This window comes from Leptodactylus fuscus, chromosome 1 (genome assembly GCF_031893055.1).
Source record: "Leptodactylus fuscus isolate aLepFus1 chromosome 1, aLepFus1.hap2, whole genome shotgun sequence".
Classification (NCBI taxonomy): domain Eukaryota; kingdom Metazoa; phylum Chordata; class Amphibia; order Anura; family Leptodactylidae; genus Leptodactylus; species Leptodactylus fuscus.
In genome coordinates this window covers 64894299-64920856 of record NC_134265.1, presented here as the reverse complement: position 1 = coordinate 64920856, position 26558 = coordinate 64894299, and the positions used below count along the sequence as shown (strand labels likewise).

The following is a 26558-nucleotide window of genomic DNA, read 5'->3' as shown; positions in this document are numbered from 1 at the left end:
CAACATGCGCGTTACACAACTCAACTACAAACAAAAACAACACGCAACCCTGCTGCATACGGAATACAACTAGCTCTGCTACACGAGTCCCGCACTGCTCTGTAGTGCACATGCACAGCCTTATTGTATACACAGCTATTGCACACGACACTGCCATACAGCCGCCTGCAGCACAGACTGTCCATCCGCTGCCCACACAATCCCGCTCCGTGTCTGGTCACGTGGTAACATTACACACAACAAACAACATCTACTACTACAACAGCCCAGCGCACCGTCTGCCGCCTCCTCCCACACACGTGACTGGTCACATGATTATTACATCATAAACGACCCTCCAGCAGATGCCAGGCTAGAATTTAGTAACTATTATGTGAATTGGTGAGGGATTAGTCACATGACAGAAAAAAAGGCGGAACTGGCCAGAGCGAGGCTTGGGACGCATACATCCAGTTTCTCTTCCTTCCTTCCGGCCGGGTCCTCTCAAATTAGCTTTCTTGCAGGGCTGTGCATGTCAGTGGCTGGAGGGGCTGCTTCCTGGGTTCTGGGGGGGGATTTTTGGTGGAATTTTTTTTTAAGTAACATAGAAAAGTGTGAAGGAAGTGCTGCACCATTACCATCTGCCTTGTGGCTGGTGTCTCAGTAGTGCCCCTCAGCTGGATGTGTGCAGTGACAGCCCTGCAAACTCTTCTTTATCCTTTTAAGAATAGTGACTTTTATTATTTTGCTGGAAGATTGTGGCCTTGTATCTTTGTGGAGGTGATCACGCGTGGAAGTGGTGCAGCGCCCCTGTAAAAAGGGAGGCCAAGTGAGTGTGTAGCGCCAGCGTGGGGCTAAGGCATGGGGGCCATGACTGTGGGGGCGCATGACTTGCTGCATGTCTATCCAATGTTAACGCATGGCCCAGTTAAAATGACAAGTGTTTATTTTTGTCAGATCCTTGCATGTAAATGCCGCATGTACCGTCTGCTATAGTATTGATAACTACACAGTGAAATTAGTTTAATCCAGCATATGATAATCCGAGCACAGACCTGCATGATAGAATTAAATTTCATTACTCCATGAACAGAGGATTAAAGGGGTATTTCCTTAATTAAAACTGACTAATGGAGGTACAGCCATTGGGACCCCACCATTCACAAGGGCAGAGATCCAGTGTACCCCATATGAGTAGAGCAACAGGTGCCGTGTGTATGCTCCTGCTCAGTTTATCTCTGTGACTGCTGAGTGACATCTCCAGCAGTCCCATAGAATTGAATAGAGCAGCAATGCACATGCGTGGTCTGGCGCTCCATTCATGCGGGGCACAATTGATTTATGAGAGTACAGTGTTGGGCACTCACAGATCTAATATTGATGGTCTATCCTAAGGAACTGGATAACCCAGTGAGCTGGCACTAGGCCTGTGCAGGTAATCAAATTATTTAACTTAATTCACCATTTCAAAGAATCAGGATTCTGATTTCCAATGGAGTCATGAAATCGCTGTTAGCCTCATAGTCTGATGTATCTCTTTGGCCTGCCGCTGCAAACTACGATCAACAGTTTCTTTGCTATTGTCAGTAGTTGCTAGATGAGGAAGCCTAAAATAGATCTATCTATTTCAGCTTCCTCAAATTTTTTAGTCTCTTTAAGCAAAAACATGAAAATTGAGATTAAAATTGAAATGTTAAAAAATTGTAGGCAAAAGTTCCCAGATGGCACAATGAGAAGGAGCCAGAAGTATGTGGCGTAGGCTTCCTCGTTCTATGACCCAGCTATTGACTTATGCTAGACTCCACATTGCAGAGACGCAGTTTTTTTGTGCCAAAGGTAAAAATAGCTACAAAAGGAATGGGCAATATGTAGGAAGTATTTCTGCCAAATCCATTCCTGGATTTTTCTCAAAAAAACCACAACATAAAAAGCTGTGTTTCTGCAACATGGGGCTTTAACCTTTAAAGGGAATGTACAGAAATTACAAGTTTCTGCAAGAAGGCCAGGGAAGGTAAAAAAAAACATACTTACCTGTACTGGTACCTTTGAATGCCCCGCCACAGTCTGTGCCAGTAGTACCCCAATTCTTGTTCTGGCGGAAGTCCTCTGTGCATGGTACTCAGGTGATGTCCCGATTCTTCCTTTAGGCTGCTGATTTGGCTTCAGCCATCACGTGCGGCAAGGACTTTCTGCTGGAACGAGCCCCTGGGTGCTGCTGGAGCGGCTCATGGTGGGGCACACAGGAGGACAGAGGCGTATGGTTTTTTTTTTTGTTGTTTGTTTTATTTAAGATAAGATAATCCTTTAATAGTCCCACATTGGGGAAATTCCAGCGTGTTACAGCAGCATAGTAATACAGATACAGGATAATACAGAGTAATATATTACAGACGTAGACACACATAAGCTGAGAAGAGAAGATATACTAGGAGTCCATAGCAGCTAAGGAAAAAACGGAAGAGAAAGAGGAAGACTTCATGGTCATCGTCATAACCATTAGTTCTCTGTGCGGAGTGATCTTCGCTTGGTCTGATGTAGATTATACAGCCTGGTCGCGGTTGGAAGGAAGGACCTGCGATAGCGCTCCTTCTCACACTTGCGGTGAAGCAGACGGTCACTTACAGTGCTGCTAAGTGCCATCAAGGTCCCATACATGGGGTGGGATTTGTTCTCCCGCATGGAGGTCACCACAGACAGTATCCTTCTGTCACCCACCACCTGTACTGGGTCCAAGGGGCTCCCCAGGACAGAGCTGGCCCTCCTGATCAGCCTGTCAAGTCTATTTCTGTCGTTGGTTGATATACTGCTTCCCCAGCAGGCCACACCGAAAAAGATGGCTGAAGCAACCAGAGAGTTGAAAAAGGCCCTAAGAAGTGTCCCCTGGATTATTTATCACCTTCCCTGGCCTCTTTGCAGAAACCTGTCATTTCTGGACATCCCCTTTAAGGGAAGAAACTGCTGATCATAGTTTGTGGTTGGGGGAGAAAGCCTACATGGAATATATCAGACTCCAGGGCAAGGCTAGTTATGAAAATATTTGGACAAACATTTTAATAAACCACAACCTTGGTGTCACATGAAAGATGAGAAATTCCTTTCATGTGACACAAGAAGCACTCTGTATTACATATTACACCTGTACTCCTCATACTCTGAGTCAAAGCTAGTGAGGATTTCTGCTGCCAAGCACTGGAAATAATACAGATGGGACAGAAAGTGTCTGTACATGCAGGATTTTAGGCAAAGGAGCCAAACTCCATTAATAAAGTATTTTACAAAAATTTTTAATGACACAAATGTTGGCATAAAATCTAACGTTGTTTCAAAGTTTAGGCACCCTGTAATGTGTATAGATAATGTGGCAGATTTGATAACCCTGCCTAAAGTTTTCTCTGTATAATGGAAAGCCAAACTACTCCAGAGTTATTAGATTGGCTGATGTGGCATAGTAAGTTCGCCAGCCTGAGTTTTTACAACTTACACTGGGTTCACACTAGAGTCTGAGTCTTCATATGTCCTACACTCTTTGTAGGACTTTTCTCTCTACCGTTTTTGCCATTATAGTCTATGTAAACACTTTTTAAGTGGATAGGGTTTCAATATTTCGAGTCCCCAAGCAGAGTGGAAACCTGAACACCAGTGTGAAGTTTGAGTTATTTTGCTCTCGCAATCTGCACAAAGATTTTGGTGAAAGCAAATCTAATGCTCATGAACTTAAAGGGGTTATGTGGTTTCACTGAAAAAATATGCCCACTGGCAGAGAAAGGGTTAAAAAATCCCTTAAAAAGAGAGGTCCTTCCCTCCTGAACCACTTGCTTCTCTGCAGCCTGGTTAACACGACGTTATTTCCCAGTCTTCATTCCCACCCCCTTCCTGTCATTGGCCAGATTTTCAGCAAAGTTAGAAACCCGCTTTAACCTAAGGTATCTCTTATTCAATGCTGACTCTGGCCTCAGATTGAAGCGATTAATTATTTTTAATTGTATTCTACAGTTATTAGTATCTTATTCATTAGATACAGAGTTTGTTACATATTTACTTTCATGGGAATTCAGGTAAATGAATGAATTAGAGGAATTTTACTTTTATGGAGTAACTCCATTTCTTTGTGTGTAGTCTGAGATGTCGCTGTGACTGCCATTGACTACAGCACTGCACTTGGGTTGTATCCTGGCTTTTCCCCTTTAACTTGGTAGACTATATCCTGAATTAGATTTTTTCCCTTTATTGTTTTGCATTGAGCATTGATAATGTTTATTACATGTATGGGTAATGCAGTTTGCACTCTGTGTATTTCCCATCTTAGATGCCCTCTGACCATATGCAGTACAGAGCAGGTCCAGCGCTGTGGGTAATGGTGCGTCTTTATGATTAGTGTGATGTGGAGGGGCAGCGGGTCGAGAATCACGTAAAATTGACATGATACACCTGGAAAAGGTTATGTTGGTGCAGCCACTCTGACCCTTTTATGGCCCGAGGAAGCTGCTGTATATTCTTATTTCTTCCATATGGATGATGCACACGTCAGTGTTTGCTCCTCTGTCAGATAACATTTAGGGCTCTAAAGTGGATAAATTGACGTTTCTTCCTGTTAAGAAAATTTACCTTTAAAATCAACAGTAAATACAAATTGAAAAGAGAGAGAACTTTACCATATCTGTTCATTTAGTAAATACCTACTAGTATGCCAAAACAAAAATTCGAGGAACACAAAAAATTAAGGTAAAAATATCAAATATATTTATTAATTTAATAAAGAATTTAATAAAGATAAAACACATAAACAGACATATAACATATAATGGAGAGCAACACAGAGGGGTCCGCCTAAAAAAGACCGGCGGACAGTACCGTACCCCTCTCACTAATGATGAACCAGAGATGACACCCCTTAAAATATGTATGGCATATAATCTAAAGGAATATAAACCCCATAATAATTAGAGGTAAATATGTATACACTGCATAACTCAAATATACACCTGGAAAATATTCAAGGTACACAGGACTAGCCCCATATATAACAAAATCTCACCATATCTCATATAGCAAAATAGTATCCTAAATAGCAATAGGGGATCCAAAGAAAGATATAACAAGTCTATTCACAATACATACCGATAGACACTTTGGCAGTGTGAGTATACCATAAGGGTCAGCACCGGAACGCCACCAGCAAGGGTGTTTTTGTATATGTATATGCCATGAAGAAGGAACGAGACAAGTTCCGAAACGCGTAGCGATGCTATATACATATACAGAGTTCAACAGACCCTATTAACTAAAATGGGATCTGTCCGGTGTCCATTCTTTATATGTCAAACCACCTGGACTAAAATATCAGACTTGCAGGGTTTGTTTGGACGTAATTTTGATCACATACTATGCTAGGATATTTAAACGGAAACGCCAACCTAAGTGTGAACATTGCCTTACTCTTTCAAACGATATTATACAATTATTATTATGGTATAGTTAACTATATAAGAAAAAAAAACAAAACACAATTGTGGCTCACCTGTGCATGTAGGTCTTCTGAGATAAGTGAAGGATTCTTCAGGGTGCACGGATACCCTGGACTTTAAGGAGCAACATAGTCATCAAAGATGAAAACGAGAAAACCGGAAGCTCTCCGAAGATCGTAAAAAAACCAACACCTTTTAATACAACGGATTAAAACATGATTAACATAACAAAAGAGTGACGATAAATTAAAAATAAACCCCCATAAAAAACACTAACTCTATGTATAGTTTGTTACATATTAACTTTCTTAGCAATTCAATCACTAGTTTTTTTTCTGAACTAGTGCCGCTCCATTTTTAGTTGACACAGGGGATTTTGACTCTGAATTTGTCAGGCAGAAAATTTCAGCTTTAGGAATTGAAGCAGATTTTGGAAGCTGATTTTGATGCTGAATATGGAAATCTGCTTACATTTTTTTTTTTTTAAAAAAGCCTCCTACTGGAAGGCAGATTTTAGGTGGTATTTGGGGCTGATTTTGAGACAGAATCTGGCTCAAAATCAGCTCTAACTTTCTCCATGCTAACATAGCCTTACTTCTGACTGACCATGGCTATCAGCTATTTAGACCGAGAGTTTTATGGGCCGTTCACAAGTAGGAATTTGATGATCATTTGGGTGTGGATTCCCGTATCAGTGGTAAACTCTGTCCAAATGCTGTCTTCCATTGTTTTTGATGGGGGGTTGAGGTCGCACCAGAAGGCTGAAAATGCTAGACTCCCGCTCAATGTGGTGTGTTTTTCGCCTGCCATTCATTTCAATAGGAGTTCTCAGTTGCAATCCATCTAAAGAACAAGAAGGGAGATTTATTTTTTTCCGTTGGCAGAAAAATAAAATCAGTAACTGACTGCCATTAAAATGACTAAGAGGCCGAGTTCAGGCGGAATAGGATGCTGATACACAAGCATGAGGAAAGGGTATAAAAGATCAATAATTGACACATCTAGTGAGAATACCCAGTATGAGGTCATAGTATGCATGCATTTTCAAGCCCAACACAAGGGGTAAACAAAAGAAACGGAAAGAAAATGCTACCAATAATCATAAAATTTATTATTTATTAATTACAAAAGACAAGGGACAACATATTAAAAAGTGACAGGACATATTCTACCAACAGGTAGGTATGAGGGCAGGTTCAGTAAGTAAAGGGTGTGTATACATCAAACAATGGGTTAAATGCTCCAATGCATCTGAAAAAGTTAGGCAAAGTAAAAAATAATTAGATAATCCCTAACATATGTCATAAAGTGACAAATTCTTGGCTAGTGCAAAAAGGGACAATACAATTTGTATAGAATATGTCAGATATCAGATGTATCCACAGTCATATCTATATACTCATAGCTGGCTAGTCCAGCCAGCAAGGGTGGAATAGTCACAAAGCAAATGCATATGGTCAATCAAAATACCAGTAAGGGATATACTGCATGGAGCAGGAAACATAATAGCTGAAAAGTTTTTCTACATACCCATAGATACAGCATGCATGTATGCTGACCAGCCCACACACCAGGCCCCTACGCACGTTTCGGCTACAAAGCCTTCTTCCGGGGGAATAGGATGCTGATTCGACGTAAAATTTGGCAATAAGTTTCTATGTGTAAACACCTACTTAGTGTCGCTGTAGAAAAATATTAGTCATGAGTCAGTGGTTTGGCCTATCAGCTCCTCGGCTCTGGTTATCACCATGTTCTTACTTCTGGACTGTGACATATATGTATTATAATGTTGTGAACCTTTTGTGTGAGCTGTGACATTACTGCGATCCTATTAGTTGTGACCACACCATATTTGCTATCCTTACACTATTGTTGTATTCCTTTCTGCTTTGTGAATTTATCTCTTATCCTATCATTGATCATTGTGATGTCACTCACTATATTTAATATGCTTGATGTATCATTATGTACATTATTCAGGGTTGAATGTAATATTTTCCTTTGGATAATAACAAGTGTGTGTGTGTGTGATATAGATAGAATAATTAGCTATTCATAGGACCCCACTGAACATAAAAATGAGGGGGTCCCTGCCTGTGCGGTGTGAATGAAGCAGTGTTGTTCTGTCCGGCTTGTCCACCTCTCCATTCACTTCCATGGGATTGACAGAAAGCCGCACTTGGCAATCTTGATCGGTTCTATAGAAGGGATTGAAGCAGTGGTCATACATAGGCACTGCTGCTCCATTTACACAGGAAAGTTAGGGATCAATGTTGTAGTGATTGTGCCTGTCCCATGCGGACTCTCCCGGACGGAATACCAACGCAGATGTGAACGAGGCCGAAGTCTTAGGGTACATTCACACTGAGTAAACGCTAGCTTATTTTGTAGAGTAAAATTACACTTGTAAATTTTGCTATCCCATTGACTTCAATGATATTTTTTTACAAGTGTAAAAATACGCCTGTAAAAATACGCCTGTAAAAATACGCCTGTAAAATGTCATTGAAGTCAATGGGATAGCAAAATTTACAAGTGTAATTTTACTTTACAAAATAAGCTAGCGTTTACTCAGTGTGAATGCACCCTTATAGTGTGATGCTCAGTATATTGAGATGATAAGGATTAGGCCCAACAGTGAGACGCAGCTAAAAACACTGTGGGAAAAAATAGCGCTTTTTTCATTGCGCTTTTGATGCATTTTCCAGTACTTTCTCCCAGTTGCTCAGCTGAAAGTAACAGGCCATGTTTTTAGAAGCGCTCACATTTAGGAATTTGCAGCATCTACCACATCTTTTTTTCCTGCAATGTGTGGATGAGGTAAATTTGATTACATTTTATTTACTTTCCTGGTTCTGTAAAACACAATTTTTTTTTTGCAGTAGCCGAAGACATTGTGTTTCTGCAATGTGGAGCTTCAGGTATTTATGGCTTATCTTGAGCAACAGGATGTTATCCCCATCACTGCCCCCACACAATATAGCCCCATCACTGTTCCCCATACATTATGGGTGACCAGTGAAGTGGCCATAAAAAATTTGGCCCAAACAATTGCTTAAAAGAAATTGTCCATAAACTGTAGTGATCACTGTAACGTAGGTGTAAAAAAACAAAAAAAACAAAACAACCATACCTGTCCCAGCACCCCATTGTTCCCTGCCTGTGTCTGTTTGGCCTCATGGTCTCATTTCTGGAAATCCTGTACCTAATTGGTCCCAGTGATCACATGAGGGGCAGGACTCCCAGCAAGGAGGCGCCAGCACAAGGCTGAATGGACACTGGCGTCGGACAAGGGAGTGCTGGGGACAGGTGAGTATGTTTATTTATTTTTTTTTATTTTACATCTCCCGCCCGGCACATGGGTTGCTCCAATTCCTGGACAACCACTTTAAAGGATTTATCCATCTTTCTAATATTGATGGCCAGTCCTTAGGATAGGCCATCAATATACATTTGCGGCAATATAACAGCCAGGACCTCTGCAGATCAGTTTCCAGGACAGCGTGGCTACTGGTATTGGTAACGTTTCTAGGAGCCAGGCTGCTCACTTGCCATACAGGATGTAGCAGTGGGTTTAGGTAGTGCACATTGTATGGCGGGTGAACAGCATGGCTCCTGATATGTACGTTAAGCTGCCATGTCTCGGTACTGCTGATCTGCAGGGTCCTGGCGGTGGGTCCCTAGAAACAATTCCACTGGTGGGCCCTAGACAACCCAGTCCAACACTGGATATATTGATACGGTTTTGTGGATAATTCCAGAGTCCACATTTTACGCGTGTAACCCTGTTCATACTTATTTTTTCAGCATCCTGTTTTGCCCTCCACTTACCATTGATTACAATGGGAGGAGGTTTCCGTGTGTAAGTTGGCATGGATAACCTTATTCGTGGATTTTGGCTGAAGAAATGAATGTCAGATTAGTTGCTGACATGTAAACAAGCCCTTTGGTGGAACATTATAATTTGCTAATGGTGTTTATTACATGCAAATGTAATTTTTTAATTATTCTTCGTTAGTTTTTTATGTATTTTTTTTTTATACCATATCTGAAAACGTTAGGTGAGCTGCGGTGCCCTGCTCCCTGACTCTGTAATTCTACCCTGCACCTATTTGAAGGGATTCTTGAGATAATGAAACCCTTGATTTAGTCCTTTTGGCTTTTTATGCACCCGCGCCATTTAGGGATGGTGCAGCGTAAGCGCCAGCATGCCTCTGTATTATGTTTATTTCTAGATGCACAAAAGGTAGAAAGATCCATACTTAAGTACTGTGCAGTTTACAAAATATAAGGCCCCCTGCAATGCCTTCTAAATCTTCGGAAAGTGGAATATTTTCACGCATGCTGTGCTTTATTTTTGTAATTGGGTTTTTAGGTTCATAGTGGGAGGTATGTTTTGAGCGGGCACCTATTTTTATAAAGCAGCCCTGCTGTGACAGTAATTTGGAAACATGTAATCCCTAAGCTTTGTATTCTATGTAGGATTTCTTGCAGAGTTTCGCTGATTGTCCTGATTGTGTGAATGATCAACTTGCCTAATGATATAGTACTCTAGACAGGACGGGGATTTCTGGGCTGCAAGCACCTGCTACTTGTGCTGCGCACATTGTCTGCCGCCTCACAAAGGTCTTAATAGAGGGGCTGGTTAAGCCTGGGTAAAACAAAAGAGAGGCTGGAGAAAGTTCCCTCTAATATTCCAGTATCAACAGGATTCAGAGGGGATATGGCCGGCAATGGTTTGTACGCTCTGCTAGGATATGGATTATTATGTGTATGCTAAAGAAAGGTTAGGTAGCATTTACTGGAGACTTGGAACTAAGAAGAGTTTTGAGAATAAAATATAATGCTACTTGTGCTATGTATCAGTTTTTTGCATAGCATATTTTAGAAGTCATAGTGACCCATTATATAACAGCTTTCACTCCCCCCCCCCCACTCCCTCCATAGCAGTAGTTGTTACTGCACCTCCTTCTTACAATTACTGTCAGGATGTTCTTCTACCAAAATCTGTATGATGGTGGGACGCCTCACCCCTGGCTCGAGCGGGTTTCTAAAAAAGTGGTGTGCAGGATGCAGATGTGTTAAAAGTTGCAAAGAAACAATCGGCTGTGTGCCAAAATTTGTGACTTTTTTTTAATTTTTTTTTATATATAGATATAACAGAAACTATGTGGAGTACAGGGTATCTTTCAGTTGGTGTTGACCTAAGGGTTTTGGCAAAGTTCTGTTAGTATTGATTATTATTATTAGATTGTCTGAGACCACCCCCCAATAGAGAGCCGTATTCACTTATTGGATGCTGAGAGTAACAGAAATGATTGCTCAGGAACAGTGGGGGCTACAGAAAGAATTCCAACTGTGGCATAATCCGTGCCACCGAACCTATTAGACAGTGCAGTGCAGTGGAAATGGCGGAGAAGGTGAAAAGTTCTCTTTAAGACTAATTGAATTAGCGACCACTCTGGTGCCAAGGAGGTATGAAACACCAGCCTCAAGTAAATCTCCTTTAAGTACATCCTACATATATATTTGCATTCTGGTAATGATTGTTTAGCGCACCGGAGAAAAGTTGACAAATAAAGCTAGTAAGTGAAAACTGTATCTAACTACGGCGTGGGGGGGGGGGGGGGGGGGTTCTACATTCCATTGCCCTCTATGGACATTTAGGCTCCTGTGACTCACACTCATAGACTATGGGGATAATTTATCACGACTGGCGGTTTCCATGCTGGTCTTGATAATCTCAGCCTGGCTAATATATGATAAGGCGCTTCCTTGTCATAGATTAGACGCATCCTCTGTGCTCTGTCTAATAAGAAATCTACACAAGCTCCTTGTTAACTGGTAGAGATGAGCGAACACTAAAATGTTCGAGGTTCGAAATTCGATTCGAACAGCCGCTCACTGTTCGAGTGTTCGAATGGGTTTCGAACCCCATTATAGTCTATGGGGAACATAAACTCGTTAAGGGGGAAACCCAAATTCGTGTCTGGAGGGTCACCAAGTCCACTATGACACCCCAGGAAATGATACCAACACCCTGGAATGACACTGGGACAGCAGGGGAAGCATGTCTGGGGGCATAAAAGTCACTTTATTTCATGGAAATCCCTGTCAGTTTGCGATTTTCGCAAGCTAACTTTTCCCCATAGAAATGCATTGGCCAGTGCTGATTGGCCAGAGTACGGAACTCGACCAATCAGCGCTGGCTCTGCTGGAGGAGGCGGAGTCTAAGATCGCTCCACACCAGTCTCCATTCAGGTCCGACCTTAGACTCCGCCTCCTCCGGCAGAGCCAGCGCTGATTGGCCGAAGGCTGGCCAATGCATTCCTATGCGAATGCAGAGACTTAGCAGTGCTGAGTCAGTTTTGCTCAACTACACATCTGATGCACACTCGGCACTGCTACATCAGATGTAGCAATCTGATGTAGCAGAGCCGAGGGTGCACTAGAACCCCTGTGCAAACTCAGTTCACGCTAATAGAATGCATTGGCCAGCGCTGATTGGCCAATGCATTCTATTAGCCCGATGAAGTAGAGCTGAATGTGTGTGCTAAGCACACACATTCAGCACTGCTTCATCACGCCAATACAATGCATTAGCCAGTGCTGATTGGCCAGAGTACGGAATTCGGCCAATCAGCGCTGGCTCTGCTGGAGGAGGCAGAGTCTAAGGTCGGACCTGAATGGAGACTGGTGTGGAGCGATCTTAGACTCCGCCTCCTCCAGCAGAGCCAGCGCTGATTGGCCGAATTCCGTACTCTGGCCAATGCATTCTATTAGCCCGATGAAGTAGAGCTGAATGTGTGTGCTTAGCACACACATTCAGCTCTACTTCATCGGGCTAATAGAATGCATTGGCCAATCAGCGCTGGCCAATGCATTCTATTAGCTTGATGAAGCAGAGTGTGCACAAGGGTTCAAGCGCACCCTCGGCTCTGATGTAGCAGAGCCGAGGGTGCACAAGGGTTCAAGTGCACCCTCGGCTCTCCTACATCAGAGCCGAGGGTGCGCTTGAACCCTTGTGCACACTCTGCTTCATCAAGCTAATAGAATGCATTGGCCAGCGCTGATTGGCCAGAGTACGGAATTCGGCCAATCAGCGCTGGCCAATGCATCCCTATGGGAAAAAGTTTATCTCACAAAAATCACAATTACACACCCGATAGAGCCCCAAAAAGTTATTTTTAATAACATTTCCCCCTAAATAAAGGTTATCCCTAGCTATCCCTGCCTGTACAGCTATCCCTGTCTCATAGTCACAAAGTTCACATTCTCATATGACCCGGATTTGAAATCCACTATTCGTCTAAAATGGAGGTCACCTGATTTCGGCAGCCAATGACTTTTTCCAATTTTTTTCAATGCCCCCGGTGTCGTAATTCCTGTCCCACCTCCCCTGCGCTGTTATTGGTGCAAAAAAGGCGCCAGGGAAGGTGGGAGGGGAATCGAATTTTGGCGCACTTTACCACGCGGTGTTCGATTCGAACATGGCGAACACCCTGATATCCGATCGAACATGTGTTCGATAGAACACTGTTCGCTTATCTCTATTAACTGGCAAAAATTCTGATAAATCTGATGGGGGTGATGGTCCTGCCTCCACAATGTTCCCCGTCACAGCCATTTTGAGGAAATTGATGGGGTTCTAAGGGGTGCGTTCACACTACCGCTACTGTCTGCCCAGGAGTTTCTGTCCTAAACCCTGGGGAGACTGGACAGGGGACGGCTTGGCGGCGGTCCGCTTTAAAATCCAGTCATTTAAATGGGTTTTTAAAGCAAACCACCAGTGTTCGCAAGCAGCCTCTCCACTGCATGGACACAAAGTCTTGCATGTACAGCTTTGTGTCCGTGCAAAAAAAACAAAACGTTTCCAGGCGGAGAGGCTGCATACGCACACCAACGGTTACATAGAAAAACACATTCAAATAAATGGGTTTGAAAGCGGACCCCCGGCAAGCTGTCTCCCTGTCCAGTTTCTCTCGGGTTTAGGATAGAAACCTCAGGTTGGAGAGAGGCGGTAGTGTGAATGCCCCTTAAGTTAGTTACAAGTTTTGCACAAAAAACACTATCTTGTAACAAATATTACTCCTTTTATTTCTGTTGTACATTTTTGTTATCAGACTACCGTAATTGTGATAATCTTATAACACTGGATCTTATATATGGTTTGTACATACTCAAGCATCGTATACATAATGTATATGTACATAGGTATAAAGATGGGGGGCGTTTCTGCAGTTTCCATGTTGTTTTCCCTGTAGATGACATCTTGAGTATGTCATTAGTAGAGCTAGTAACAACTCTTCCTATGTGCTATAAGGATTTCTAATCATTTACATTGCACTTGATGCATTAGCCAATATTTATAGGCACTGAATAATTCTGGCTGGAGGTATAAGGGCGAGGGGGGGGGGGGGGTGTGTGTAACTTGTTTGAGCATTTTCGACAGTCTGCCACATGTCTCAGACGTCACACTTGAACTGCTTTATGTAAACAGCTGACACGTTGCAGGTCATTTCATCCAGTTGAAATAATTCTTCACTAGCAGTCGGGATCCTTTCTTATACAGTAAATCACTTATCCCTGAGGAGTCACCCTTACACATAGCATCTTCTATCCTTTTGTCCTCCTTACCCTATCTCTCTGCATCGTTGCCCCCTTCAGGGAGGCATCATTGACAAGCAGAAAAAATAAGATACAATGGAGACAGACAGCAGGCTGGATGAGATGTGGCTGGAAACACACTGACATACTGACATAGTTACTGACAGCCGGGCGCACCGCTACAGTGACAGGCTGAATTCTATATGGTGACAGACCTGCTCAGCCGCTGGAAACATTACTGATGATGATCATATGTATTTTTGGGGTCTAGCGGGACTTGACAGATTTTCCACTGCTCTGAGCTGGCTATTAGTGATCCGTAGCCTGGTTTATTCCACATTCTATAGAGCAGCATGAAGGACGCCGGCGAGAGCTGCTGTTTTCATGTATGACCTCAATACTGGCCAGGCTTTCCAGCTGTTAGTCAGTTACTGGCTACAAGAGGACGGCCGGTAGCCTGAATATACGTGCTTGCTGCTTTATTACCGTATAAACTGACTAATAGTAAATCCGGTCAGGAGCGAAAAAGTTATAGGGAAATAAATAGATGGCTACATTACTTCTCAGCTACCAGATTAGACCGAGCCAGACAACGCGCAGGCTTTATGGGGTGTGTTAAATGTGACCAGACGCTTGAGGTAAGGACACACAGGACTAAAGGGCTTCAGATTTGCGGCAGTGGATGTGTAGAAATCTGCAGCACAAAAAAAAGCTCTTTCAGGAAATGCTGCAGACTTTGCATAGCAAATGGTGAAATCCGCTAAAAAAATTTGCAGTATTAATTACCATTTAGAAAATAGTGTCCACACAAGTCGCTTTTCTTCTGCGGATATATTTGGCAATGTACAGATGACATTTACTAAACTCTTATCAGTTATTAAATGCTACATTGTTTCTTTTTCATCAAATATATAGAATTTCTGCCTTAGAGACTTTAAGCCAATGATTCTCAACCTTACTAATGATGCAACCCTGTAATACAGTTCCTCATGTTGTGGAGACCCCCAACCATAATTTTTTTTTTTTTTTTTTAATCTCCAATACTGCTGCTTTCTACACAGTATCTGCTTTTATCAGAGTAACACAATAACTGCTCTCTACATGTGTGACTGGTCCGCATAGGTACATTATGGTGCCAAACCCTGTCACATACACCTGTATTTATATGGGGTGATGAGTTTGGCACGATGATGTCATCACACCTGGTAACAGACTGTCAAACTAAAATAGCCATCCCTTGGGTTCAAGATGGCTGTGTTTTTCATAACCATTTTGCACTTTGGTCGTGTATTTAACTTTAAAGATGGTCATTATGTCTTTATTAAGATTATCTCATTAATGCTGAGGTCATACTAGTGGTGTTCTCCCTATGTTCGCATGGGGACCCGAATGACTGACAGCCTGTCTGCTTAATATAAAAAAACAAAAAACACATACAGTTACTCGCAGACTCCATAGACTATAATGTTGTCTGTCTTCATGCAGGACTTTTCTCTCTGCTGATTTTTAGGCTGAATCTGCAGCAGTCTCCAATGTAGATATGACCCTAGCCTCAGACAAGTAGCCCATGAGGAAATTTGTAAAGGGAACCTCAACTATTAAAGAGGACCCGTCACCAGGTCTGAAAAGCCCAATAACATACATAATCTATCACCCAGATAGATGTAACTTCCAAAGTTATAAGGCCTTTTAGGATTGATGCTTAATAGGATATACTAGCCAAGTGTACGGTAACACTGTATGACATACAGACCACAGAAAACTGCAGTGTTACCGCCCACTTGACTAGTATAACCTAATATGAATAAAAGGGTTTATATCTTTGCAATGGTTCAATGGATTTGGATAAACAAACGCTCAGAGTAAAAGTGTCTATTGGGTGATGTATGTCATTGGGCTTTTCAGGTCCTGTATAGTAGTGCTGCTTGCAGGACTTTTCGTTCAAAGAGGGGATCGTCATGGCCCGGACGCAGAACCGGGTCTAAGATTATCTATGGATGCACTTCTGTGAAATATTTATATCGTATATCTTGTAGTTTTCAAGCAGCGCAACTTGGTAACTTTTTCCATGTGTAAGAATTATCCATGTGTTATTTCTTTGAGACCTATGACTATCTCTAATACAGACGGTAGTCTCTTTTTTTTAAAGAGATGTGACAATAAGCATCTTAAGATTCTGGAAACTGCATATGCGGATATATATATATATATATATATATATATGTATACTCACTGGCCACTTTATTAGGTACACCATGCTAGTAACGGGTTGGACCCCCTTTTGCCTTCAGAACTGCCTCAATTCTTCATGGCATAGATTCAACAAGGTGCTGGAAGCATTCCTCAGAGATTTTGGTCCATATTGACATGATGGCATCACACAGTTGCCGCAGATTTGTCGGCTGCACATCCATGATGCGAATCTCCCGTTCCACCACATCCCAAAGATGCTCTATTGGATTGAGATCTGGTGACTGTGGAGGCCATTGGAGTACAGTGAACTCATTGTCATGTTCAAGAAACCAGTCTGAGATGATTCCAGCTTTATGACATGGCGCATTATCCTGCTGAAAGTAGCCATCAGATGTTGGGTACATTGTGGTCATAAAGGGATGGACATGGTCAGCAACAATACTCAGGTAGGCTTTGGCGTTGCAACAATGCTCAATTGGTACCAAGGGGCCCAAAGAGTGCCAAGAAAATATTCCCCACACCATGACACCACCACCACCAGCCTGAACCGTTGATACAAGGCAGGATGGATCCATGCTTTCATGTTGTTGACGCCAAATTCTGACCCTACCATCCGAATGTCGCAGCAGAAATCAAGACTCATCAGACCAGGCAACGTTTTTCCAATCTTCAATTGTCCAATTTCGATGAGCTTGTGCAAATTGTAGCCTCAGTTTCCTGTTCTTAGCTGAAAGGAGTGGCACCCGGCGTGGTCTTCTGCTGCTGTAGCCCATCTGCTTCAAAGTTCGACGTACTGTGCGGCGTTCAGAGATGCTCTTCTGGCTACCTTGGTTGTAACGGGTGGCTATTTGAGTCACTGTTGCCTTTCTATCAGCTCGAACCAGTCTGGCCATTCTCCTCTGACCTCTGGCATCAACAACGCATTTCCGCCCACAGAACTGCCGCTCACTGGATGTTTTTTCTTTTTCGGACCATTCTCTGTAAACCCTAGAGATGGTTGTGCGTGAAAATCCCAGTAGATCAGCAGTTTCTGAAATACTCAGACCAGCCCTTCTGGCACCAACAACCATGCCACGTTCAAAGGCACTCAAATCACCTTTCTTCCCCATACTGATGCTCGGTTTGAACTGCAGGAGATTGTCTTGACCATGTCTACATGCCTAAATGCACTGAGTTGCCGCCATGTGATTGGTTGATTAGAAATTAAGTGTTAACGAGCAGTTGGACAGGTGTACCTAATAAAGTGACCGGTGAGTGTATATATATGTATGTGTAATTTTTTTTTTTTTTTTTTATCCATCCCAAATTCTGTGAGATTTCAGTTATATTTATTTCATAGTATGTGTAAATCTGCCGTCTCTTCTTGCTGAACTAAGGAGTATTAAATCGATGTATAATACTCTATTTCAAGCATGAAATATGAATTTTCTCATGAGTGCAGTTGAGCACTTCAGATTTTAATGTATCTCACAAATGGTGCTTGAAAGTTAACCATACAAATCCTTCTGATTTTCCTATCTGGCCTTTTCTTATTTGGTTACATTATTGCTTGGGAATACGCATGAGTTGGATGTCTCAGCTTCAGCACTATAGGAATACTTGGCTTTACTTGATGGAGTATCAAGTCCTAAGCACAGGGGCAAGTTTCGGAGCTTTGTTGCACAGTGATACAAAGTAGTATGATTCAGGTTTTTTGATTATATATAGCAAATGTATGTGATATTATAGTAACATTCCAGTAAATTTCCTTTCATTATGTTCTTATTCTTGCAATATATAATGTATAATTCAGCTAGTATTACAATTAGTTATTTCTTTCTATCTGAAAATTGATGGGATCTCTCTGTTCATTTGGCTCAAGGGATCTCATTGTGATAGCCTGAAGAAAATGGGGAAAAATACAAAACATTAAAAAAAAAAAAAAAAAAAAATGATAACCTTTCATCCAGTGCCATAACGGATATTGGAACCCATCTGCATTGCTCGATGCTGCAGGAGGCTTTTTTTTTTTTCCCCAGAGTTCAGCAACCATATTGATCTAATACTGTGCAACAACTTTAAGGCTGAAGCCCCACGTGGTGTAAATACTGCGGCAAAAACCAGACTGTTTTACAGTCACAGCAAAGTGGATGGGATACTACGGCACCCCCATCCACACACTGCAGAAAAATACCCGCAGCAGAATTGCAGCTGTTTCCAAAAATGTTGTGTTTTTGGAATTCACAGCATGTCAATGAATTAAACCTACAGAAATGCTGGTGGTTTCTTTATAGCCGTAATTGAAACTGTCCACAGAGGAAAAATCTGCAAAATTATTGTGGGAAAAACCGCAATGCGTTTCCACCATGTTTTTTTGCTGCAACCCACCACATGGGGAATTAGTCTAAAGTTTTCCTGTCCCACAAAAATAAAGTCAACTAATCCTTTCACTAGAGTGGGTATTGCTTGTGTTTCTACTTTTGTGTTTTGGTCAACTCTAATGGGACCAGCGTGGAAGGATGCTGTTAATTGGAGTCGGTGGAAGGTCCTCTTTAACATTTATAGAGAACATTTTGTAATGTATTTTGCCCCTTACTGTTAAAGGAGTTATTCAGGCAAAATTGGACAACTCCTTAAACTTTTAAATCAGCCGGGGACAGTGGAAAAAAAAAAAAAAAATTCATACTTTCCCCCAATGCTCCAGTGTCCTCCCTGCACAGTCCGGGATTGACCTCAGCGTTCATGTGACCTCTAAGACAAATAAAAACAAATAAAACAAAGTACAAATCTAGATTAAGAATAGCTATAAACAGTGTACATAAAATGGAGAAAAGATTCACAAGTTATCTTTGTCTTTTGTTGAATTTTCAGGAGGGGACAAGAAGGTTGATGTCCATTTTCTTCTTAGTATTGGTCTGCTTGTTTGTTGATTTAAGTATGGCACAACTCCAACAAGGTGGAGGTCCGGATGAAAAAGAAAAGACGACAGCATTAAAAGGTAATATTTTTCTTTTATTCTTTATTTTTCCATTATTATTATTATTATTATTATTATTATTATTATTATTATTATTATTTATAATATACATTCTTTTTTAGACCTAAAAGAATCGAGTGCCCATGGTCTAAAAACATCACAATCACATTAGAAACATAACACAAGTATAAAATGTAAAATATATATATTTATTTACTACATCAATTTATATAGTTATTAATTTACTTACATAGCACCAACATATTCTGCAGTGCCTTACAGATATTGTCATCAATCACTGCAACAAATAGGGCTTATAATCTGAATTTAATAGGTTTTTCTAGAGTGTGGGAGGAAACCGAAATACCTGGAGGAAACTCGCACAAACACAGGAAGAACATACAAACTCCATATAGGTGGTGTCCTTGGCTGGATAAATATTACAAAATAATACCAAAAACTACAAAAATTGATTAAATGGCAAGACAAATACCAAGCAGTGGAGGGTATAAGGTACAAGCCATCAATATCAAATAAAATGTAAAACCTATAATAATAATACATTTTATTTATGTAGCGCCAACATATTCCGCAGCGCTGTACAATTTGTAGGGTTCAAATACAGACAGATGCATAACAAAGAACGTCATTTCACACAATGGGACCGAGGGCCCTGCTCGCAAGAGCTTACAATCAATGATGTAGAGGGGGTGACACAAGAGGTAGCAGGGGCGGCCATTACACAAACATAAAACTTTGAGCCATCACTAGTAACATGTGGATGGAGCTTGGACCTATAAAGTTAGCCTGAAAAGACATCATATCATGTGGGGTAATGTGGGAGCGGGGACAGAGGAGGGTTAAATTTTGGGTATTCTAATTATAGTACAGAAGGGTTTACGTTAGAAATTGGGATAGGCCAGTCTGAAAAGATGTGTCTTTAGTTTGCGTTTGAAACTGTAGAAATTGGGAGTTAATCTGATTGTCCGGGGTAGGGCATTCCAGAGAAGTGGTGCAGCTCGGGAGAAGTCTTGTATATGAGCGTGGGAGGTTCTGATAATAGAGGATGTAAGTGTTAGGTCATTGAGTGAGCGGAGAGCACGGGTTGGGCAGTAGACAGAGATGAGGGAAGAAATGTAGGGAGGTGCGGCATTATGGAGAGCCTTGTGGATGAGGGTGATAACTTTATATTTTATTCTATAACGAATAGGCAGCCAATATAGCGACTGGCACAGACCGGAGGCATCGCTGTAGCGTCTAGCCTGATAGATGAGCCTGGCCTATATTAAACATGAATTGCAAGTGCTAAAATATTATTGGTATCGAAGACCTATCCTCAGCCGACACCTGGAACCTCCTCTCATGAGCTGTTTGAAGGGGAACACTGCTGTGACCTATTCAAAGTTTCCATTACATACCATTTGTTTTGTACAGTCTCTGCTATGTAATTACAGCCAATGATAGGGGCTTTGTTTTACTTTGTCTTAATTGACAAAAACTAATTAATACTTAAATTTTTTTTTTTAATTCTTATTTTGAAAATTCTTCTTCTGGAATGAGGTTTTCACCGCGTCTTTTTCCGGCGGTGTCTCCTAACTTCTAGGCCTAGGGCAAGCCGACTGCGCATGCCCACAGGACACAAGAAAATGGCCGCTTCCAATACTGTGTAAGCGGCTATTTTTCTTGTGGCCTCGAGCATGCGCAGTCCGGCTATTCCGATGTGTTAGAAAAAAAAAGGGTGGGATCCCTTTAATACACTTTCTAATATACTGTATTAACAAATGTTGACTTTCTTACTGTGATATTCTGCACTTCTGAGTTCTTTACACTTTTTCTCAATGGCATATAGATGTACGGGCACTTGTATAATGCAGCGAAGCTGAGGCTGGAGAGAGGGATCACCTCAAATAGTTATAAATTAGGCTTTATAAATCGTATAACAGTTGAGGTACCATATGGAATATGTGATTCTCAGCTTTCATCTGAGACAGATCACAGTTCTTCCTGCAGTGTTTCCGGAGATATCAACAGTTGAAAACACAGTTAGCATTAGGAGCAGCTGCAATCCTGACTCTATTTTTATTTGATGATATCTCCAGACACAATACAGGTAGAACTACAACATTGGTGTCATGTGATACCAGAACCACTGTTCTACATTGTGCAGTTAGATACATATTCATTTTTTTAGGAATTCAAGCTCTATATTTCTCCGGAATTGAAGGAGCTTTAACCCCTTCCCGACATGCGCCGTAATAGTACGGCGCGTGTCGGGTCTGTAACTATGGCGACCGCCCGGGAGCCGGGCGGCCGTCATAGCCGCCGGGTGTCTACTGCTTTAAGCAGTAGACAACCGGCTCTAATGCCTCCGATCGGTCCCCGGACCGATCGGAGGCATTAACCCCTCCGGCGCTGCTGTCAAAGGCGCCGGAGGCGCCATTTTCCCGGCGGCGCATGGGCGCCGCCATTTTGGCAAGGATCGCCGGCTCCAGGGCCGACGTCATGTTGCAGTGACAGCCGGGAGCCTTGTTAAAGGCTCCCAGCCGGTCTGCAAATTCTCTCTTTTGCAGGCTGGTGTATACAGCCTGCAAAAGAGATGATGCTTTTTTGCAATGCATTAGCATTGTAATGCATTGCATTAGTGATCAGACCCCCCTGGGGTTCAACACCCCTAGGGGGTCTAATAAATGCAAAAAAAAAATACAAAAAAAAGTAAAAAAAAAAATATAAAAAAATATAAAAAGTATTAAAAGTTCAAATCACCCCCCTTTCCCTAGAACAAATATAAAAGTAGTTAAAAACTGTGAAACATATACATGTTAGGTATCCCCGCGTCCGAAATCGCCCGCTCTACAAATCTATAAAAATATTTTTCCTGTTCGGTAAACGCCGTAGCAGGAAAAATAGTCAAAAGTGCCAAACCGCCGTTTTTTCACTGTTTTAATTCTGAAAAAAATTTGAATAAAAAATGATCAAAGCAATAACATTTCCAGAAAATGGTAGAACTAAAAAGTACACCCGGCCCCGCAAAAAAAGACGCCCTATGCATCCCCGTACACCTATGTATAAAAAAGTTACGGCCGTCGGAATATGGCGACTTTTAGAAAAAAAAAATTTTTAACACCGTTTTGGAATTTTTTTTAGGGGTCAAAATGTAAATAAAATCATATAAATTTGGTATCCCTGGAATCGTACCGAAACACAGAATATAGGGGACATGTCATTTTGGCTGCACAGTGAACGCCGTAAAACCAAAGCCCATAAGAAAGTCGCAGAAATGCATTTTTTCTTCAAATCCACCCCATTCTGAATTTTTTTCCTGCTTCCCAGTACATTATATAGAATAATTAATGGTGGCATCATGAAGAAAAAATTGTCCCGCAAAAATTAAGACCTCATATGACTCTGGGAGCGGAGAAATAAAAAAGTTATGGGGATTAGAAGGAGGGGAGTCAAAAACGAAAAACGAAAATCAAAAAATGCCATCGGCGGGAAGGGGTTAAAGGGGCTCTATCACCGGATTTTAGCAATATGAGATAAACATATCCCTGAATACCCTTTAAAAAGGCTATTCAGGCTCCGCTAATCATTTTATAAAAGACCACCCCGTTATAAAGTATCACCGTAAAAATGTATATGTAAATGATCCGTACCATGCACGGCGGGCGTTGCGTGCATTCCTCCAAGTCATTATTCGCTAACGCCCTCCTCTCGTTTCTTCTTGGTAAGATGTCTTCCTTCCCTTGCGATGTTCCACCTCCATCTTCCTTTATTCTAGCAGGTTTCAGCAAAATCTCGCGCATGCGCAGTACGGTCGCACATTTCACTACACAAAAATGGCACCGGAGTGTGAGGATGTCTTACCATATAATGTACTATGTGACCATTGTGGCATTATATTATACAGGCACAATAGAAATAAAAATGGATGAATTGCACAGATTTCTGTAATTTTGTAGGTTTGGAGACTGAAGAAGTGTTAGTCCTTCACTGTGCTTGTTCACAGTCCTATAATTATAGCAAACCTAAACAGAAAGAAAAACCCCTATTTAACAGTGTGTGCTAGTCATGGGAAAGTTGGCGCAGTCCTACGGTACCTGCGGTATTGTATGATGGTCCTGTAATGGTTTCTGTGAGTAGCTAGTTACTAGGCATTGCCGTATGTAGTGTGGGCACCGGTGGGATTGGCTGTAGGTTAATTTCTCCACGTACATATAGGAGTGTGTGCTCCTATAGTTTTGTAAAGTAATTACATTTTCTTTGGCTTTCACAATATTTTCATTATGCTCCTTAATCCTCAGCGCTGTATAACTCCCTCTATAACCACCCTCATTTCCGTTACATACATATAGCTACATAATACAAGGTTATACCTGGCATGAGGAGACATGGGAAATCTCCACAAATGTGCAATGGAAATGATTTCTCATTTAGTTTCTGCTATGCATTTAATTACAGAAGACTGAGAAAATGTGCAGTGCTGTGATAGAAGTCAATCAGATGAACCTGGGGAAACTAATCTGCTCATGGTATACTTATTATTGCAGCCATTGTAAGTCTAAGTAGGATTTAGTCAGTTCAGTGGGTCAAGTGCAGATTTCTTTCGTGTTCTGATGTAGTTTTCTCATTCTAATCAGTACAAATATGGTGTAATCTTGTTTCTCTTTTAATGAGTCATTGGCCTTTTCTGAACCGAAACCATCTTGAGCATTTTATCTTCACCTCAAGGTGTGCTAGTGCGGAAGAATAATATTTATTTTACATGATAAAGCTGCTGTTTTTGGAGCCCATTAAATGCTGCAGGATCCTACTGTCTAACCAGATGTAGATGGATAGAAGTTGCCTATTTTCCATAGCTGACGTATAGATCAAGGTGGGATCCTGTTTTACTTTTTGGATGTCATAAAAATGACTGGTTGCTTTAAAAGGGTGTTCCAATTTTCTTTTAACCATGGCTTTGGCTTAAAATAGAAAACACTATATACTCTCCTTCCCTTGTGGCCAGGGATCCAGCATAGAGTCTCCATTCATAGTAACATAGTAGATGACGTTGGATGAAGTCCATCAAGTCTAAGCTATAACCCTACAGTGTTGATCAATAGGAAGGCAAAAAAAAAAAACATGAGGCTCATACCAATTGCCCCATTTCAGGGGAAAAAATTCCTTTCTGACTCCAATTTGGCAGTCAGTATAAAAACCTTGGATCAATGTGTCCTTAAAATCTAGAATCGATAACCCGCAATAGTGTTCTCTTCAAGAAAGGCATCCAGGCCCTCTTTGAACTTGCTCAATGAATCCACCATCACCACTTCCTGGGACAGAGAGTTCCATAGACTCACTGCTCTTACTGTAAAGAATTCATGTCCTTGGTGTTTGTTCACATGTGAGCTCGCCATCCAATCAGAGGCTGAGATGTGATGATCCGTTTGCACAGAACATCACTGACTGGCTGTATTATGCACATGTGTGCCAAAGGTCGGGAACATCGGGATCTCAAATGGAGAATCTTTATTGGATCCAATGAGAGATGGGCATGCCAATTTTAAGATTTGAAGCTTATGCTGGGGCAAAAAAATAAATAAATTAGAGCACCCCTTTAAGGATAAATTGTTACTAGTGTCCACCTAATCTCAATTGCCTTTTCTTTAGCATTAGAGATGTTTGATGTTAAGTGATTTTCCATGATTATGATATTGAAATTCTTAAAGGGATTCTACCATTAAAAACTTTTTTTCTCCCTAACAAATAGCTTTAAGAAAGGCTATTCATCTCCTACCTTTAGATGTGTTCTCCGCCCCGATCTTCTACAGGAATGAGGTCTTGACGCATCTTCTTCCGGGGGTTGGCTTCAAACTTCTAGGCCTAGGACAAAGCCGACTGCGCATGCCCGCCGGCAACAAGAAAATGGCCGTTTACAATACTGAAGATGGAGGCGTTGCTGGAGAGTTCTCTTGCAGCGTTGGGGACGCCCCCAGTGCTGTTTGAGTGCTGGGACCCGCCCCCAGTGCTGCAAGAGAGCTCATTTGCATACGGGCGGAAAAGGGGATTTTAACCAAACAGTGGGGCGGAGAAGACAATGAAAGGTAGGAGAAGAATAGCCTTTCTTAAGGCTATTCTGACGTGTTAGGGAGAAAAAAAAGTGTTTAATGGTAGAATCCCTTTAAGTTCGGTCAATCAAAAAGAGATTGTGGGGGTCAGCTGTGGCATCTTCAGTGCTTACAAGGCACAGTGACATACATTTTGTACTGGTTTGCTTGGTATTGCAGCTCTGCCTGTTTATGGGACTCAACTGCAAATAGGCCTCGTTACATCACTGACCTGTGAAGCAGTATTAGCATTCGCCAAAGTACTGCTGCCCCTTTGAACAGTGGATCAGTGGGGACATTGGGTTTCAGACCCTAAACAATCTGATATTGATGACCAAAGTTCTGGAAAAGCCTTCTAATTCAGACCCCCCCCTCCCCGAAATGAATACATAGTAATAACATCAATCACAGCAGAGGTCCGAGTTGGGACACAGAAAGATTGACTTGTTTTGTTGCCTCTTCACCCTCTTGATGGACCTAATTTGCATATGGAATAAAAATTATTTATCGGAGGATGGTGGTAGCACTTGGGCATTATAGGGGCACTATTGGGCGCAACATGACATGCCCTATGACGTATTGATGGTGATTTGAGTGCTAAATGAAGTTTGCAGGTATCTGTTGAAGAAAGTTGTCCCGCATGCTTCTCAAACCAATTATAACTCATATAGAGGTCTCTAATAGGAGCAGGAATATACCTTTGTGGCCACAGACCGCTTAAGCAATGCAGTGCCCTAGACAGACAGTTGTGATGACGTTAGCGGGACTGAGGGAAGCGTGAATCACAGTAGAGGGTCTAGGTTGGGTCATGGAGGGCTTGACTTTTGATGTTAGCTCTCCACACCCTTAATTTGAAGGACTTAATTTTCCTAAGGCATGGAAGGTATTTTTGGGACAATGATGGCAACTCTTGGGCATAACACGGACACCATTACCTATCACCTATTACCTATCACCTTTATCACCATTACCTATCGGTAGATCCTCTGTGATGTAGTGATGGCAGTTTGTCAGGGGTTAAATCAAGCTAATGATGTGTTATGAGGTGATGGGATACTTTGTATTTTTTTGTATTACAAAGATTTGGCTGACACTTCTAATTTTTTTTTTTTTTTTTTTTCATTTAGATCTCCTTTCTAGAATAGACTTGGATGAACTGATGAAAAAAGATGAGCCACCTCTTGAATTTCCAGATACCTTGGAAGGATTTGAATATGCCTTTAATGAAAGTAAGTTCTATGTATGTGACTCAATTTTTTTTTTAACTCTGCC

The 26558-nt window shown here is 41.6% G+C and overlaps 1 protein-coding gene across 1 annotated transcript in view; it reads left to right on the top strand.

Moving 5' to 3' along the window:
* Positions 1–483: 483 nt before the first annotated feature.
* The window catches only part of ARB2A (ARB2 cotranscriptional regulator A), a 327942-nt gene continuing 301867 nt past the window's right edge, over positions 484–26558 (top strand). The window contains exons 1-3 of the mRNA XM_075271945.1: positions 484–808; positions 19095–19221; positions 26414–26515. Coding sequence (XP_075128046.1) covers positions 19113–19221; positions 26414–26515 — 211 coding nt within the window. The 5' untranslated portion in view covers positions 484–808; positions 19095–19112. The remainder of the gene's footprint in view (positions 809–19094; positions 19222–26413; positions 26516–26558) is intronic.